Below are 18,566 nucleotides of genomic sequence, written 5' to 3'. Positions count from 1 at the left end.
ATTCGAATGGGAAACTGCATGAAAATAACAGGTGCAGTAAAATGGCTTTTGTGTCATAGTGGTAATGTTCTTATCTCAGAGCTAGAAGGCTCAAGTTCCAGTTCCACCCACTACAGAGGTGGGCCATAACATCCATGGACAGGTTGACTAAAAAGAAATCTGGAACCAAGAGGGTGGGACTATTGTGGCATAGTGGTAATGGCCCTACCTCTGAGCCAGAAATCCAGGTTCATATCACACCTATTCATCGGCTCTGTTCCTATTTTTCTAACCAACCTGTGCATAAAGACATCTTTGATCAGGTTGATTAGGAATATCATGAACAAAATGCCTCTAAAGATTCCCAAATATTTTCATATATTATGAATTTTTCTATAAATATCAGAACCATCCAAAATTACAGTAGTACAGAGGAAACTTCATTATCCGAATACCAATTATCCGAAAATTGGATCATCCAAAAGAGATCTCCAGGTCCCAATGGAAACGTCACATCAAAGACTTGTTTCCAACAGTGATTAAACAGGCATTGTCTCCAAATGACTGTTCATACGCTCTCTCTCCTCACACTTTCCTTGGGGTTTTACACACTGGTATATCCTACCCAGGTTGGGAGGGCAGGATGAGTGTTGCACACGGTTGGGAGCAGGGGGGGTCATGGGGCGTGTTGCACGGAGGTGAGGGGAGGAGCTTGTGCTCTGTGTGCTGCTGCTAGTCTCCTGAACGGGGAGCAGACTTTAAAAGCTCCGAGCCCCAAAGGAAAGGCATTTGATCAATTAACCGAATAATCGATTATCCGACCGAAATAGTGCCCATCAAGTTCGGATAATCGAGGTTCCCTTGTATGTACCTCCTTTCAGGTAAAGGTCTCATCATCTATCTTGAAATAAAAAGGATATCTGACAACTATTTTATTGTAGTTAGCTAAGTTCAAGGTTTGTGAGAAGATTTGTAGCTCATTGTTGTGGTTCCGTTCGTCGAGCTGGGAATATGTGTTGCCGACGTTTCATCCCCTGTCTAGGTGACATCCTCAGTGCTTGGGAGCCTCCTGTGAAGCGCTTCTGTGATGTTTCCTTCGGCATTTATATTGGTTTGTCTCTGCCGCTTCCGGTTGTCAGTTCCAGCTGTCTGCTGCAGTGGCCGGTATATTGGGTCCAGGTCGATGTGTTTGTTGATAGAATCTGTGGATGAGTGCCATGCCTCTAGGAATTCCCTGGCTGTTCTCTGTTTGGCTTGTCCTATAATAGTAGTGTTGTCCCAGTTGAACTCATGTTGCTTGCCATCTGCATGTGTGGCTACTAAGGATAGCTGATCGTGTCGTTTCATGGATAGTTGGTGTTCATGGATACGGATCGTTAGCTGTCTTCCTGTTTGTCCTATGTAGTGTTTTGTGCTACTATTATAGGACAAGCCAAACAGAGAACAGCCAGGGAATTCCTAAAGGCATGGCACTCATCCACAGATTCAATCAACAAACACATCGACCTGGACCCAACATACCGGCCACTGCAGCAGACAGCTGGAACTGACAACCGGAAGCGGCAGAGACAAATCAATACAAATGCCGAAGGAAACAATACAGAAGCGCTTCACAGGAGGCTCCCAAGCACTGACGATGTCACCTAGACAGGGGATGAAACATCTGCAACACAAATTCCCAGCTCGGTGAACAGAACCACAACAGTTAGCTAAGTATTGGGATTAGAACATATTCCATCTAACTTCTGCAATATCAATGAATTATCTCAATGTAACTGCAGTGCAAACTAAATGTGCACAGAATATGCAAAGATAGCACTCTTGTTTATGGTTTCCTTGCACAAGTTCAGCTCTGAAAAAAAGCCTATAGTGTAGACTTTCAGCTGGACAATCATGTTTCCAAAGTTATTTCTCTTTACAAAGCAGACAATGGGAGCTCAGAGACGCAGAAACTAAGTAGCCTTTGAGAACACTAAAAATAAAAGAAATACAATATTTGAAATCACTGAATCTGTATAGTTGGAAGCAGGCCATTCAGCCCATCAAGTCCAACCAATCCTCTTAAGAGCAGCCCACCAGACATGTCTCCTATCACTATAGCACTGCATTTCCCATGGCTAACCCACCTTGCCTACACACCCCTGGACACTATGGGCAATCCACCTAACCGGCACATCCGTGGACTGCCGGAGGAAACCCACGCAGGCATAGAGAGAATGCGCAGTCTCCCAAGGGTGGAATCAAACCCGGGTCCATGGCACTGTGAGGCAGTAGTGATAACCAAATCAGCCTTCATGCCAGCCCAAATAATTTTTATAAAAATTTCAAGGAGAGATAAATAGAAAAATACAGCAAAAATTAGAACTAAATAGGTAGGAAAAATTAAGGACATAAAAATCTGAGTATGCCATTCAGCTCCTTAAGCCTGTTCTGCTATTCAATTAGATCGTGGTTTGTTGTTCAACTCCATTTATCCAATTTTAACCTGAATCTCTTGACACATTTTACCTAACAAATGCTCATCACAGCCTTGAATATTTTAAATAACCCAACATTCACAACATTTTGGGGAAGAAAATTTCATATGTTCACTCGTCTTTGTGTAAAAACGTTCCCTGGCATTCCTGAATGACCTGACTCTAATTTCAAGATAGTTCCCCATTGACTAAACTCCACGTTCAGAGTGAATATTTTCTGTGTATCTCAGGTATTGAATTTCTGCTGTTGAATTCTACTCTCACTTAAAACATCTTGATTAGGTCTGACATCAACTTTCTCAACTCAAGGGAATACAAGCCAAGTTTAAATTTTGGTATCAATTGAATGGTTTAACTTTATCCTTCTAATATGTGTGCAATTTTAATAAGTATTTCCATATTGCTACAGCAGCTGAACCAAGGAGGCTAAACTTTTTATTATTATTTGACACTTTGCTAATAGTAAACTAAATAATTCAGAGAACGCAAGATTTTCACAACATTCTACAATAATTTCTGTATATGATTTTACTGTCAATGTAACATATTTAATGCCCTAAGATTTCCAGTATAAAATGAGCTAGCTGTCAAATTATGCAGGCCTCTCTAGTGGAGGAAAACAAATCTACTTGCCTTTCTAGATTTTGCAGCAAACTGCTCCTTTTCTCCACTTTTCTTTCGCTTTTTCTCATTTACCTTTGTTACCCTAGTGGCGGTCAATGTGATCGTCGTAGGAGTCTGCTGAAAGGCAGTATATAGCTCCACAGGTACCTCATCTCCGCTTTCAGTTGCGCTGGTGTCTCCATCTATTTAAATTAAAATGAAAATCTTATAAAGCACTGTAATCAATATTTTTTCAAAACACATTATCCCTAATATTTTGCATAACAAACTGAGATTGAACTTTTGTTAAAAAAATTATAGAATAGAACCTCAATTGCCTTCATGTCAATTATTTGCCTTATCCAGTAGCAAGATTTTACTCAGCTGAAGGGAGGGTGGCAGAAATCAAGGATGTCAACAGCTTCTTTTTCGTCTAATTACTGTGCAACTACTGATTTTCAGATCAGTTCTTCCACGCAAGAATATATTTATAGAAACTGCGTGTTAATTTTAAAGACAAAAACATAAATTGCTGGAAAAACTCAGCATGTCTGGCAGTATCTGTAGACAGAAATCGGAGGTTTCAGGTCAAGTGCTCCTTCCTCAGATCTGATTTCTATCCACAAATGCTGTCAGAGCTGCTGAGCTTTTCCAGCAATTTCTATTTTTGTCTCTGATTTACAGTTCTTTTGGTTTTTGTTCATTTTAAAGTCAGCCATTTAATTATGTCAAATGAAGTTCTGAGATTGCCACTGGTCTGTAGCTCTGCCTCATGAAATCACAGGTAAGGAAATGACAGAGTAATCAAATCAATTGCTTAGTGCGAAGTTGCAATGTTAAACCTATATTGAGGTTTATATCACTGAATGAAAGCAATCAAACGTTTAGCAATTTGTTGTTCTCAATTATCCACCAATTGGCATTTTTGCAGTACATTGCAAGATATGGTTGTAAGCTGTCTTTATTATGCTAGATGATCGAGGTTATACTTTATAAAAAAATCAAAACTGCAAATCTGACCCTGTCACACATGCATGTGAGCACATTCTTAATTTGATACTGATAAATGGAGACACATTTAACTAAAGAATAAATAAGACAACTATTTCAGTTGTCATAATGTAGAAGTTTATTTCATGTATAAAACCAGATTAAAATAAAACGTTCCACACAAAAAAAACTAACTGATAGAAACACACAAGATAAACTTACCTCCCAAAACAACACATTAAAGTCTTCATAGCTTTTTGTCAGGGATTCAGCAATTAAAACAATTCATGCTACTATATGCAATATCTTAAATAGTAGGATTGAAGTCACAATGTGCAACTGTACCAGATTATCACTTTCCAAAATTGTGTTCTTGTATTTCATATCTGTTTCATAACTTAGAATGGAATACATAAAAGAATGAAGGACTGCCAGGGATATTCATGAAGTATTTTGACTCATTAGTAAGAGCGTAGATAGTGTACACCAATGAAAAACAAATAGCTACAAAGTGTTTTTGAATATTTGAGCTAATAGCAATCAGTGCAATATCAAAATCACTTTGTTAGAAATATAAAAGCTATGATCAAGTGTGAGTGGTGTGGTTTAGATTACAAGTTGGAACTAATTCTCCAACTGGTGGTTTGTTTCTGAAGAGCATGCAAGTGGTTCTCAGGGCTTCAATATTAAAATCCAGTTACAACGTTTCTCCTCATCATATATTCACACATACCTGACATATTTTCCCTTTTCTTTGTTTGTAGCAACACAGCTCTGTCTCTATCCAAACACCTGGAGGGACAGCATTACAGTTATCCGAGATTTATGAACAATTTTACAATCATTTTAAAAAGAGTTCTCTCAGATATACTGTACTCACCGAGGCTGACAACGATCACAAAGATATGTTTCTGGAATATGCTGTCTATCGATACCCATACAATCTATGTGCTGCCAAACACTAAGAAAATAATTAAAGGAACACATTCAATTGAAAACTTCATTGTCAAAACTAAGCATTATTGCATAATAGCATTATATAATAATTTTGTCCCAAATCAATACCTATCTTTTTGATTATTTCATCTGTTGCCATTCAAATCAATTGTTTACTAATTTTCGTTTTTGATGATTTAAAAAAAAGCAATCATAACTTTGCATACTTCTTATATTTAAAATAAGAGGCCGCACAATGAATATAATGTTTGCCCTAATGAAAGCTCTAAATTATTTGCTGTATCAAGTCAGGGTTTAAGATATAAACCAAAGTCTTTAACAACCTATTCTCCATACTTTGCAGTTGCATCATTCTCATTATCATTCCCAGGGACTACTCATGCATAATTCATTAACAGCCCATTAAAGCTGGGTGAATTTACGTGAATTTTCATCACAACAATCAGTTTAAAAAAAGCAAACTCAACCTAATTATCTAATAAAGTATTTATCATTTGTTTTAAATCTTAAAATGTTACAACTTAAGTGTTCTAATTAAGTCAAGGGAGCGTTAAAAAAAAAGTAAGTTTCAAACTAGCATATCTTACTGTGGACATCCCCTTGGGAGATATCCTAAAATTCTAAATTAGCATATTTTAAAAACATATTAGTAAGGAGCAGATGAGGCACTTGATTTTCTCAACATTTTTTTCTTTCTCTTCGATAATACATATCCACAGGCACTGGGAGCCTTTCTCAACTTTCCTGTGTTACTTTTATTCCTACGAGAACAAACGTGGATGTTACCTGTACCAAATTGCACATTGTGACCAGGAAAATGCAGGGTTACAGGAATAGGGTAGGGTGATAGGTCTGGGTGGGATGCTGTTCAGAGGGTTGGTGTAGACTTGATGGGCCAAATGGCTTGGCTCCACACGAGGAATTCTATGATTCTATAAACAAGTACACCATCAACAGTTTCTTAACCATTGGCAAAGTTTAGCTGCAACTGTCCTTACCACAGTAATTTTGACAGAGGAAGTCTGTTGTCAAACCATAACATGGGGTGCTGAGGCCAATTCTAGCAGCCTCACTAATGCCACATTTGAGGTCTGCGAATATAGCATAAACCTGATCCAATTCTGGTCTGTGTGACTAAAGTGAACAAACCCGACTTTTGAAGACCTCTGTAGCAGCTTTTATAAAAAAAAACAAAATTACACTGCTAAGTGAATGAACACAAAGATAAAAGGTTTGATTGTTGCATGCCTACCTGCATTTATCACAACAGATCATGTATCCATCATCATGGGTAAATCCACAGATGCACCTGGTAACATCTGTGCCATAGCTTCCATCCTCAGAAGTGCTGATTGTCGTGGCACTGGAAGTCTCATCAAAATTAGCTGTGGTGAATATGCTCACCTCATTCTTGCCTATTACGACAGTTGGAGGGGGTGAAGCTGGGGGTGTTGGCGGAGGACGAGCACCATAATTGTGGTCCTGAAATTGTTGAAGGAATAGTGAAATTTCAATGCACACAACGATCAAGTAATTAGGAGCGTAAACAAAATATTATGTTAGACAAGAAGAACTGATTACAAAAATAGGTGATTATGCTGTAGATGTACAGAACGTTCATGAGACCACATCTGAAGAACTATGCACAGTACTGGTTTACCTGAAATAAAGGAGGATGTAAATGCCTTGGGACCCTTTTACAGGAGGTTTACTATCTAATACTGGAATGAGCAGTTATCTTACAAGGAAATGTCGAGCAAGCTAGGTTTGTATCTGCCTTGTTTAGAAGAGTAAGAGGTGACTTGACTGAAGCATATGACATGTTAAGGGGTCTTGATAAGGTGAAAGTGAATCAGATGTTTTCTTTTGAGGGAGAATCTTGAAATACTGGTCACTGTTTAAAACTAAGGAGTTTCCCATTTAAAAGAAAGGTGAGGAGAAATTATTTCTAATGGAGGGTAGAACCTTTGCCAGAAGACTCTATTCATCAAAAGGCAGATGAAGCAGAGTCTTCGAATTTTTCTTTGTAATGCAGGAGTACACATTCTTGATTAGCAACAGGGTGAAAGGTTACTCGAAAGTGTAGCTTGGAATTTAGACTAGACTAATCAGATCAGCCAGTTTTATTGAATGGCTGAGAAGGCTCAAGGGATCAGGTCCTGAGTCAAATATTTTTCCTCTAAATTGTTTAGCTAAATTATTTTTGCTCAAAGGAAACTACTGTTTAGGAATGAATCCAGTATTAGCATCACAAGTCCAAAAGTCAGAGTCATACAGTATGGAAACAGACCCTTCAGTCCGACTCATCTGCACTTACCAGACATCACAATCGGACTGTCACATTGCCAACATTTGGCCCATATTCCTCTAAACGTTTCCTATTCATATACCCATCCAGATGCCTTTTAAACGCTGTAATGGTATCAATCTCTGCCACTTCTTCTGACAGCTCACTCCATACGTGCACCACCCTTTGCGTCAAAAAGTTACCCATCAGGTTCCTTTTTAAATCTTTCTCCTCTCACCTAAAACCTATGTCCTCTAGTTTTGGACGCCTCTGCCGTTGGGGAAAAAAAAACTCAACTTTTTATCCCATCCATGCCCCTCATGATTTTATAAATCTCTTTCAGGTCACCCCTCAGCCTCTGTGCTCCAGGGAAAAAAAGCCCCAACCCAATCCGCCTCTCTCTTTAACTCAAATCCACCACTCTCTGTACTCTCTCAAGTTTAACAACATTGTTTCTACAGAGGGCGACCACATTTGCATGCAGTATTCCAAAAGTGGCCTCAATGTCCTCAACAGCTGCAAAATGACATCCCAACCCGTATACTCAATTTTTTGACCAATGAGGACAAGCGTGGAGCTTTCAGTCACATAAAGAAACTCCTGTGATTCTGCTGTACCAATGCACCCAAACCCTGCCTTAGATTAACTAAAACAGTAGTGGAGAGTCATTTCAATTTAAATGCTTTTGTAGGTTGAAATGAGATTGCTAATTATTGTATAATTAGAAAGATCATTAAAGCTATCACGTGCAAAATTATTTCCCTATCTTAGAATAGATTTAAATGCAAGAATTGCCCCACCAGATCTTGTTACTGGTTCCCTGGCTACATAGGTTTTTCCTGGTGTGGAAATATTGAATAAAATTATTTGCATAAATGATGCCTTCACTGAGTCCCTTGCACTTACACACATACATAACACAGGTGCTGTGGGGGAAAATAAGCAGTACTGCTGAATAGCAACAGTGCAGGGGAGCAACCGGAAGAAACCAAAAAATAAATAGAATAGATTTAAATCTGGAGAGTTCCAGAGTCAAAAAGTGATTGTGCTAATCCAATGAATAATGCATTCTCCAACAATCAAGTTTCATTTATGAAGTCTTAAAGCACGGAGACAGACCCTTCAGTCCAACCAGTCCTTGCCACACGTACACCCAAATGAAACTAATCCCACCTGTCCGCTCCTGGCCCATATTCCTCGAAATCTTTCCTATTCATGTACTTATTCTGAGGATCTGAAACCTGAATACAGGCTGAGGTAACTCGTTGTTGTCAGGAACAACCACTTAACAGATGCTCTTAATAATTTAGGTGGCAATAAAATGGCTTCTCAATGCAAATATGACAAAATGGCTGCTACAGATGCATAACAGACTAACAACAGTCTGCTTCAACAGAGATTAGCGACAGTGCTCCCTTTACAGAATAGAAATAACTAGACTAGATAAGACATTACTGGGCATTCTAATGGACCTTCAAATGCAGGTGCAATGGCTCAATTAGTGAGATAAGGGTGGCCTGAGTGTTGGAAAACAAAGTTGGTTCCCAGGAAATATCACTAGACCAAGTAACTGTCAAATAAAGCAATATTGTGCATTGATTGGTAATTGTCTGAATGTACTATGCAATCATGGCCTGTACATTTGAGAAAAGTATAAAAATGTCTTTGTTTTAAGCCATGTGTGCAGATCCTCCGAGGAATATGGATGCACACAACCTCTGTGTTTCCAGATGCTCTGTACCCGGCCTTAAGAAGAAATAAAGAATGAAGTCTTCAAGAAACAGACAGATTGTGAGTGGTAATTGACAGATCACGGAACAGAGAGACAACCCCCCCCTCCCCCAAAACCCCTGGCGATCCAGATCTTCAAACCAAATGTCTTTTAAACACTAATGTATCTGCATTCACCTACTTTCTCGGAAAGCTCATACCACACACAAACCACCGTGTGTATAAAAATATCGTCTCTCATGTCTTTTCTCAATCTCTCTCCTCTTACCTGAAAAATGCGCCCCCTCATCTTGAAATCCCCCATCCTAGGAAAGAGACAACTACTATTATCTATACCCCTCTTTATTTTATAAACTTTTATAGATCATCTCTCAATCTCCTCCACTCCAGTGGAAAAGTCCCAGCCTATCTCAAATCTTCCCATACCTGACAGCATCTTGATAAATCTCTTCTGAACCATCTCTAGCTTAATAATATTGTTCCCACAACTGGGCAACTAGAACTGGGCAGTGTGTTTCACAAGAGGCCTAACCAATATCCGGGACAACATGACCTCCCAACTCCTATACTCAAAGGACAGAGCAATGAAAGCAAGCATGCCAAATACTTTTTTTAAACCAGCCTGTCTATATGCGATGCAAATTTCAAAGAAACACGTACCTATATGCCTAGGTCCTTCAGTTCTACAAATTTCTGAAAAAGTGACACTACTGACAAGCAAAAACATCTTTCTAACCTAAGTGAAAAAGTGTACAATCATCATTAATTATCCTGGAACAAGTTTAACTGCACCAGAATACATTTTAAAACCTGGCGGTTAATTTTAACTGTCTGTTCAATTCAACTGCAATTGAGCTTTCAAAAATATAGATTTCATATAGGTCCACTCTAAACTCATTGCCTTTGCTCGTAAAAAAAACCTACATATTCAATGATGAGCAGGAATAAGATCCAGTTAAGGCAGATGTAAATGTAAATTTAAAGACAAACTTTTTTTTTTGAAGTTGAAAGTTATAAATTGAGTTAGCTCATGATTAAAAAAAAGTGTCATGTGAAGGAAGTGTGATGTGAAAAAAGTGGGGGATTATGAAAGAAAATTATAACACTTCATAATCTTATCCTTATCTGATGCCCATGAATGTAAATCTACAGTAGTATTTTTTTTCTGTATACAAAGGCATGGTGGCCAACTACAGAACCTTTCTGTCACCATAAGAAAGATGTGCACCTTAGTTATTCTGATTAAAACAGATCAACCAACAGGAAAGCCACAGAATGGCTTTCTGCTAAACTTTATTTCTTTTATAAAATTAGTCTACAGCAGTGAGAATAATCAAGCCAGGAAAACAATTTAAAGAACTATGTTCTGCAGAACTTTTATCAGGGGAATTCTAGAACATATCATCTGCTTCACAAAGAGCTCATTGTCATGCAGCAACTCATTTGAATCAAGTACACTTTACTTTCTGGTGCCCAAAGATGTGCACATATCAAATGTTGCATTACCCTTCTCTTTACCCAACAACTGGATGTTACACAAAGAAGAATTATCCATTAAAGTGACAAACCATTCCTTCCAAAAGGTTTGTACCAAGAAAACGCACACAAAAAACAAAACAGCTTTGACCGTTCAGTCACAAAAATCATTAAAAACTAAGCAGAAACTTAGACAGATGTTAATCAAGAATGCATTAATTTAGGTAAACCAATACATTACTATTAATAACAGATTTGGCAAAGCAGTAAAAGTTTACACAAGACGAAATGTCATGGTAATTTGCATTGTGTTAGATGGGCCAAGAAGCTGGTTTCTGATACAGCAGTATAACTTGCACTGTGGTTGTTAAGATTAGAAAAATTATGAGTTCGGATTTAACATGAAACAAAGTAGTGGTTTTATTAATTTAAAAACTTACTGCATAAGGCAAACCAATGTAACTGTGTGAATGATGAGAACTGCTGGTATATAACTGGTGCGGATAACTGTTCGACTTCTCTACCACCACAGGGCTTGCTTCTACAGATTCTGGTCTAGAAGAAAAAAATACATGGAAATATTCATTATGATCCAGATTTTTGCCAAATATATACTTTTTTCAACTGTAAATAATTAATACAGGTTGCACCTCAGTTTTAAAAAGGCACAAACAGAAGCAAGAATTGCACTAGAACTATTTTTTTTAATCTCTTTAATTGTGTTCCTAATTTTCTCCATAATTATGTGGTGGATGACAATTCTAAAGAAACATGTCGTGCCAGTGGGTCACCCTCACTAAGGGAAAAGTAGAAGCACTGCAGAATTTAGCACAGAAATGGTTAATTCTTTTTGACAATTTTGCATGTGAATTATGGACAAGTATGCACTTAAAGTTCCTACGAAACAAAACCAAGTTTAAGCAAAACAAAAATTAAACAATTATATGGTTCTTAATGAAACACTTAGTGAAACATAGTATACTTTTATGACTGTTTAACAAATTCAAGCACAACAACACAAGGCCAATTAAAGAAAAATCGAAAATAACACTCAAAATGAAGAATAACAACTGATTTTATTTTACCTCTAAGATATTATGTAATACATATTTTATTTAATTCCAATAAATCTGCTGCTAAATGTTCTAAGACCAGGGCTTGGTTGTTGAAAAAGATAAATGAATATAAAACAAATGGATAATCTTCATTCTTATATCAGTTACTCCAAAAGCTTCAATACAATCAAGTTCAAATTCAGACAATGGGATGGAAGTGATATTGCCACCAAGTACTGCCAACTGGATGCATGCTAACATTTCTCATTATGTATTTATTATATGCTGAAAGACATCTTTAAAGTGGACAAAACTGACATTTCCTATAAGCTGACAGCATATAGGAAGGTAGAGTTGAGACTGCAACCAAATCAACCATGATCTTATCAAATGACTGAGCAGGCTCGAAAGATCGAATGGCCAATTCATGCTCCCATGTAGAATATTAGTTTTCATCAAAAAAATACTGAAAAAGCCAAGTAGAAAATTGTCATAATGGTTTGCACTGGCAAGCATGTTAGATTAAAAAAGAAATTGGCAGTAGTCAGAAAGTGAAGAACCCTTATTAGTTGTGTGGTGTCATAATTCTGCCTGTTCGGCAAACAAACACTATTGTGCAGATTATCATAGTTGTTTCCAAGGAACTGCTCTGTCACTGATTCAAGAATGGCAGAAGAATTCACTTCAACATTAGCTTACAGTTGCTAACAGTGTGTAAAACCATAATTTACTGATAGATGCTTAGAGCACTACAAATTCAATGCTTTCAGGAGAAGCAGCATTACAGGCGACTCAACTGAGATCAAACACAAACAATGACAGATGACCTTAGGTGAGAACCTTAATTCTGCATGGGCGCAGATACTATTTGAATTCCCTTTAAATGTAAATTAGAGAACTGTGAAATCCTAATTACAGACAAACATGAAAACTGATGACTTAGCGGGAAAGTATGCTACTTTGCTTAGGAACAGAAGGGCCAAACAGGCCCATCAGCATTCAAATTGCAAATAGTGACACTCATCAAGAGCATGAAATCCAACTCTGTGACTAAGTTTGATGTCGGATGCAAACTTTTTATGCAAAATAATTAGAATACTGAGCAAACCTAGGTAACCTAATGGTTTTTCTCCCCCCAACAGCAAATACTCTAAGGATCGCTGTACTGTTGATAGAATGTGATCCAAAAATATTTACATGGTACAGTTCACAGAAGATTCAGGTTTTGATTAAATGCATTGCGAATTGCTGAAATGTTTTACTGTACTATATATCTTCCTGTGATGTTCTATCATGGTTTGACTGAATGTCAGAATAGTCCAAAGGGCTCAACTGCCTCTTGTTCCAATGTTCCATATTGTGCTGCTACATTAAAATCACTTCACAAGCTGCTAAATAATTACATCTTTAAAGAAAAGTTGTTAGAAGCTAAAAAAATTTTTGATCATATATAAAACATTACCAAACAATCTACAGGACTTTTCTCCATTGACTAAATTGGACGAAATAAAAATTATGAAATTAAAATCACTGTTTTAGGGAGTTTCTACCACTGAATCTTCTCCATCTCCTGAATGCATCAACTTCCCAATGAAATTCTGTTCCATAGAAGCCAATGCCCTCTGCCATCTCGTCCGAACACAGTTATTTTTCAGAGAGCCTTGATCAACTGTGAGAAAACTTTCATTTCTAAGCACATTTCTCACAGGGTTCATGGAGTCCAGGATAAGGAAAGGGAGCTCTGGTACATCTGTCCCCCCTAAACCAGAAATATTCAGGCAAACTGTAGTGATCCTATTTCCATCCTAGCAAACAACGTCAGACAAAGGGTCAATTCTGGGACCACAATGGTCTGTTTTACTCAACCACACATCAAGCGATTACAAAAACCTTTCCACTCAAGTCATAGAGATGTACAGCATGCAAACAGACCCTTCGGTCCAACTCGTCCATACCGACCAGATATCCCAACCAAATCTAGTCCCACCTGCCAGCATCCAGCCCATATCCCTCCAAACCCTTCCTAATCATATACCAACCCAGATGCCTTTTACGTGTTGCAATTGTACTTGCCTCCACCACTTCCTCTAATAACTCGTTCTATACGCGCATCAAAAAGTTGCCCCTTAGGTCTCTTTTATATCGTTCCCCTCTCACCCTAAACCAATGCCGCCTAGTTCTAGACTCCCCCACCTAAGGGAAAAGATCTTGTCTATCCATGCCCCTCATGATTTTATAAACTTCTCTAAGGTACCCCTCAGCATCTGACACTCCAGGGAAAATAACCCCAGCTTATTCAACATCTCCCATAGCTCAAAGTCTCCAACCCTGGCAACATCCTTGTAAATCTTTTCTGATGCCTTTCAAGTTTCACAACATCTTTCTGATAAGATGGAGGCCAGAATTGCATGCAATATTCCAAAGGTGGCCTAACCACTTTTCTGAAAATTAATGCTACCAAATAGGATTCTACAACTGAACAGATTAAATTATTACATACAATTTTTATGACAGCAAAATATACTGCAAATGGCAATTTACACTTAAGAATTTCCACAGATCATCTTGAAACATTTATGCCTGTAAATGAAAAATTGGTGATAGGTGGAAAATGTCACAAGAGATTTCTATCCTTTAACATTTTACCTGAATCTTCGTTAAAAAGACCAAAAGTAATGAAACTGACTGAATACTGCTCAGACATGAACTGAAAACGTGAAGAAAATTTAGTTAAACTATGTCTCAAATTTGCTGTGAATGATAAAGTCAGATTTTATTTCAAACAAAATACTGTTTTTTTTAAGTGAGTATATACAAATCTTTGAAAGAATAAAACTAACTTAACAACAATGCAATTGCTTTTACACTAGTACCTTTCCTTCAACGATCCTCACATGCCGTATACAACCGTTAGCTGCATGGCAATTTATTCTGTAAATGAACGCCGACTATTAAGTATTTGGAATTTTAACAGGTTTTTTTTAAAAAATCATAAAAATTGAGTTAAGAACATAATAAAATCAGACTTGCCCCAAATATCAATTTTTTTTGAGTTTGAGATGATGGACAATTAATAAATCATCAGCATAAAAGCAATCAACCAACACGGAAGCAGTAGAAAATTACAGTAACACGTTTTGCTTATATCCAACTGCCGAAAAGCACAATAATCTCCTTGTGGTCACCAACGTGACGAGGCTCACATCCTGTTACACTGCTAGATAATTCCGCCCAAAGTAAAAACTGTTCAGGCTTCTGCAGAATTAAACTAATGTTGCAACATTTACTAATTTCTTAGCAAGACTGTACAAATAAAAGCTTAAATTAAATGAAAATTGCAACTTTCCCCAAGATTACCAGCATCAACATCTGTTGATTTAGAGGAACCTCTATTATCCAAACGAGATGGGTGGGCACTATTTCATTCAGATAATTGATTATTTGGTTAATTGATTCAATCCCTCTGTTCTGGAGCTCAAGAGTTTTCTGAAGCTTCCTCTTTCCTCGTTCTGCCTGCCTTGCTCCCCCTCTCTGTCTCAGGGCTTGTTGCAGAGCAGACACACACGTGTGTAAGGGACCTGCAGCACTGCTGTGGCCTGCCCCTCCACAATCAGCTCAATGGGATTGACACAGGGAACACTTGCAAAGTCCAGTCCCCGTTCAGGAGACAAGGCAGCAGCACACCACACACCCAGCTGCCCCCAACTCCGCCCCCACCATGCGCACTCCAAAGCCCGTCCGCCCCACCCCTGCCCGCCCACATACATCCCCCACCTCTGCCCCCATGCGCACACCCAACCCAGTCCAAACCCATTCCCTTCCGATCCCATCCCACCCCCAACCCTGTCCAACCATGCTGCCCCATCCACTTCTGCCCCCACCCAGTCACCGCATCGCCTCCCCCGTCCGTGCCCCCGAGTTCGTTTTTGATCATTGTAAATAAAAGGCGCAATCAGTGTTGGAAACACCTCTTTGATGTAATGTTTCTATCAGGATCTCAAATTCTCCTTCAGATAATCCAATATTCGGATAATTAATATTCAGATAATCAAGGTTGCTCTGTATACCTATTCTTACTGGTTATGCATTCATTGAAGAAATTTGACTACTGGAACAAAAAGTTCAGAATTAAAATCTCAATTCTACAAAGTACATTCTATTGTCCCAAAATGCATGTATGCACACGATTGCTCAAAAGCTAACGTTTGGCAAGCACAACAAATTCACAAGTCTATTTCCTGATGTTTGCAAGATTTAGGCTCCTCTTCTTTTCTAAGAACTTGAAAAAAAAGCAGATTCTCCATCCTAATAAAGTCAAAAACATTCCAGGCTTTTTTTTTGGTTTCAGATGAATATCTTTTATACTGCATATTTCCATCATATTGGTTTAGAATCAGGAAACACTGAAGTCCTGTTACCATAATTGAACGATATGTAGTGATTGCAGTATAAAAGGAGTAACTTCCTATTGTAACAAGCATCCCTTTGTGGAAGGCTGAATTGCAACACACATTGATGACTTTCTCATTTAAGGTGTTTGCTTTAATATACATTTCTTTCTTGTTTGGTAATGAAGTGAGCACAGCAGTCATTGAGTAATCTGATTACAGTACTTTAAGCCAGTATCTTATTGGCTTAGTTTACACAGACACTGAACAAAATCCACCAGAAATGCTGTTTGAGTGATATGAAAGATGGGGCAAGATAAAAATGGGAATAGAACAAAGTGTGGCATGTATCAACAGTAATGAGAAAGTGTACATATTTCAATTAGAGCTCACTGCAAACTGAATCAATAATCTCTAGTGCAGAAATCAAAAGTAAATGGTTCAGTCACAATTATTTTAAGTCACAAACCATTTACCTTTATTTACACAAGTTTTAGATAATGTTATAGAAAATAACAAGTTATTTTCACAATTAAAGTTTTTCAACATTTATATGAAATTTTATCATGAAAATAATATGTTGGTTATGCAACTCTCCTAACTTGCCCATGTCAAAAATACATTGCTTTTTTCTGCCTGCCTGACAGCAGAGAAAACTAACAACATTTATACTGGCCATCTGTTCTACGGTCTACCTGCACTCGACTTGCCAACATTTCGAAAACAAATAGCTCTACTAAAAATTAAAATCCTATGCCCAGAAACAAAAGACATACGAATGGTTACTTTATCCACAGTGAGATGGCAGGACAGTTTGAGCCGCAAGTCCTTTGTATAAACATTTGCAAGTTAATGTCAGAATGTCCTCTTACGCAGAATAAATATTTTATGACTGTTAGTTATTTGTCATTATTCTGTGATCATCAGGTTTGTTTTTCAAACTTCCTGGGAAAAAAAATTAGTATGTAATTTGCGTAGCAATCCTGAGGTGAAACTAAGTTTTTGCCAACCAGAAGTCCAAAGATTTAATATGCAGAACTCTGAAGACTTCTCCTTGTGGTGCCATTGAATAAACATACAATTATTAAACAATTCAAAATGAATCATTCTGATGCACAGCACCAATTCCTGTTTGTAATAATGAGAAGAGGATGTAAGAAAGGAAATACATGCTGCAACATTGACAGCTGCAAAAAATTGAAACTGAGGACAGTTTTTGTTGTAGCTTCAGGACTGTTTCAGTACAGTCAATCAAAGATGACTTGATCATTTGGTGTTACACAGCTTCTGAATGCAAATATTAAAGATTAGTTTTTAAAATAAAATGTTAAATTTTATTTTAAATCACAAATGCTTATTTGTGATACAACTAATAACAAGCAGAGGTCAGGTTCTCTTTTTACTGAGTGATTCAGATCAGTATCTGAATCAAGGATAATTTCAATCTGGTGGGGCCAGTTATTCATTATTACATTGTTAAAATGCAAACCTTTTTTCAATCCTTTCCTCATTTACTAACACCTTTGTAGTAACATTTCAGGAATTTTAAAAGATTCTATCTCAACACAAAAAAATGCATAAAACAGACTTGAAAGAGGTTGATGCAATAATTGTATAAATTAAATACATAAATAAAAATCAAGATTAATGGATTACAAAATTAACAAATAAACATTTCATTTTCAAAATAGTTATTCTGACAGCCCTCAAGTCTTCACATCTAACTATAATTTCTTGATTTCTATCTCAATATTAATTGTCTTACTTATGGAATACATTTCCTGTTCATTTTACCCTTTCTGCCTATATTATGACTGTTGAATTTGCACAATTCTAAAGTTATAACTCCAACCACAAGAAAGGGTTGTTATACAAAACTGTAATACTGACCTACTGCCACAAGATGGTGGTCTGATACACATTACATTAACCTGCAAGCTTAAAAGTTAACTAACACACACCAGGTTATCGTGGAACAGGTTTATTAGGAAGCACAACCTTTTGAAGCGCTGCTCCTTCATCAGGTGGTTGTTGAGTATAAGATCGTAGGACACAGAATTTATAGCCAAGGTTTACAGTGTGATGGAACTGAAATTATATATTGAAATGAGACCTGGATTGTTACTTAAATCTCATCTTTTAGAATGGGCATGCTGGTTTCATTTCTTTCATATGTAAATTCCCGAACTTTCTTAAAGTTACATTCTCAAGTGAACTTGAACATTAGGTGCCATGTCAGCTCAGATAATGCATTGGAGGTATGAGATGCCCTGTAAGTGGCTGTCTGTGCCACAATGTTCAGACAGATTCTATTTCTAAAGAAAGGAATTTACAGAATCTTACATGGATTCAAGCAGTTTTTGAGCAAAATAAAATATAATTCTGCAAGTACAGATTCACTCCACAAACTTGTGTGTGCGCACGTGTCTTGGGGGGCTATGAGTGTCTGTGAGAGTGTAAAGGGGTATAAGTCTGGGAAAGAATGCGTGTGCATGAGGGTCCGTGAGAGGGCGGGCGTCAGAGGGAGAGAGCGAGGGAGAGCCTGAGAGAGAGCAAGAGAGAGTGAGTCAGAGAGAGAGCAAGAGAGAGAGAGTGAGAGAGAATGCATGAGGGAGCGAGAGAG

The 18,566-nt window shown here is 37.7% G+C and overlaps 1 protein-coding gene across 6 annotated transcripts in view; it reads right to left on the bottom strand.

Moving 5' to 3' along the window:
* kmt2e (lysine (K)-specific methyltransferase 2E) overlaps positions 1-18,566 on the bottom strand; it is a 128,233-nt gene that overhangs the window by 70,337 nt on the left and 39,330 nt on the right. For 5 of the 6 annotated variants that reach the window (XM_043713859.1, XM_043713861.1, XM_043713856.1 and 2 more), the window contains exons 3-7: positions 10,941-11,055; positions 6,259-6,488; positions 4,930-5,010; positions 4,783-4,841; positions 3,090-3,262 (exon numbers count right to left, since the gene is read on the bottom strand). In XM_043713859.1, coding sequence (XP_043569794.1) covers positions 3,090-3,262; positions 4,783-4,841; positions 4,930-5,010; positions 6,259-6,488; positions 10,941-11,055 — 658 coding nt within the window. The remainder of the gene's footprint in view (positions 1-3,089; positions 3,263-4,782; positions 4,842-4,929; positions 5,011-6,258; positions 6,489-10,940; positions 11,056-18,566) is intronic. The other variant, XM_043713857.1, reaches the window with a different exon arrangement.

Source organism: Chiloscyllium plagiosum, chromosome 23 (genome assembly GCF_004010195.1).
Source record: "Chiloscyllium plagiosum isolate BGI_BamShark_2017 chromosome 23, ASM401019v2, whole genome shotgun sequence".
Lineage (NCBI taxonomy): Eukaryota > Metazoa > Chordata > Chondrichthyes > Orectolobiformes > Hemiscylliidae > Chiloscyllium > Chiloscyllium plagiosum.
Note: the sequence above shows the minus strand (reverse complement) of the source record. Positions and strands in the feature narration are given on the sequence as shown.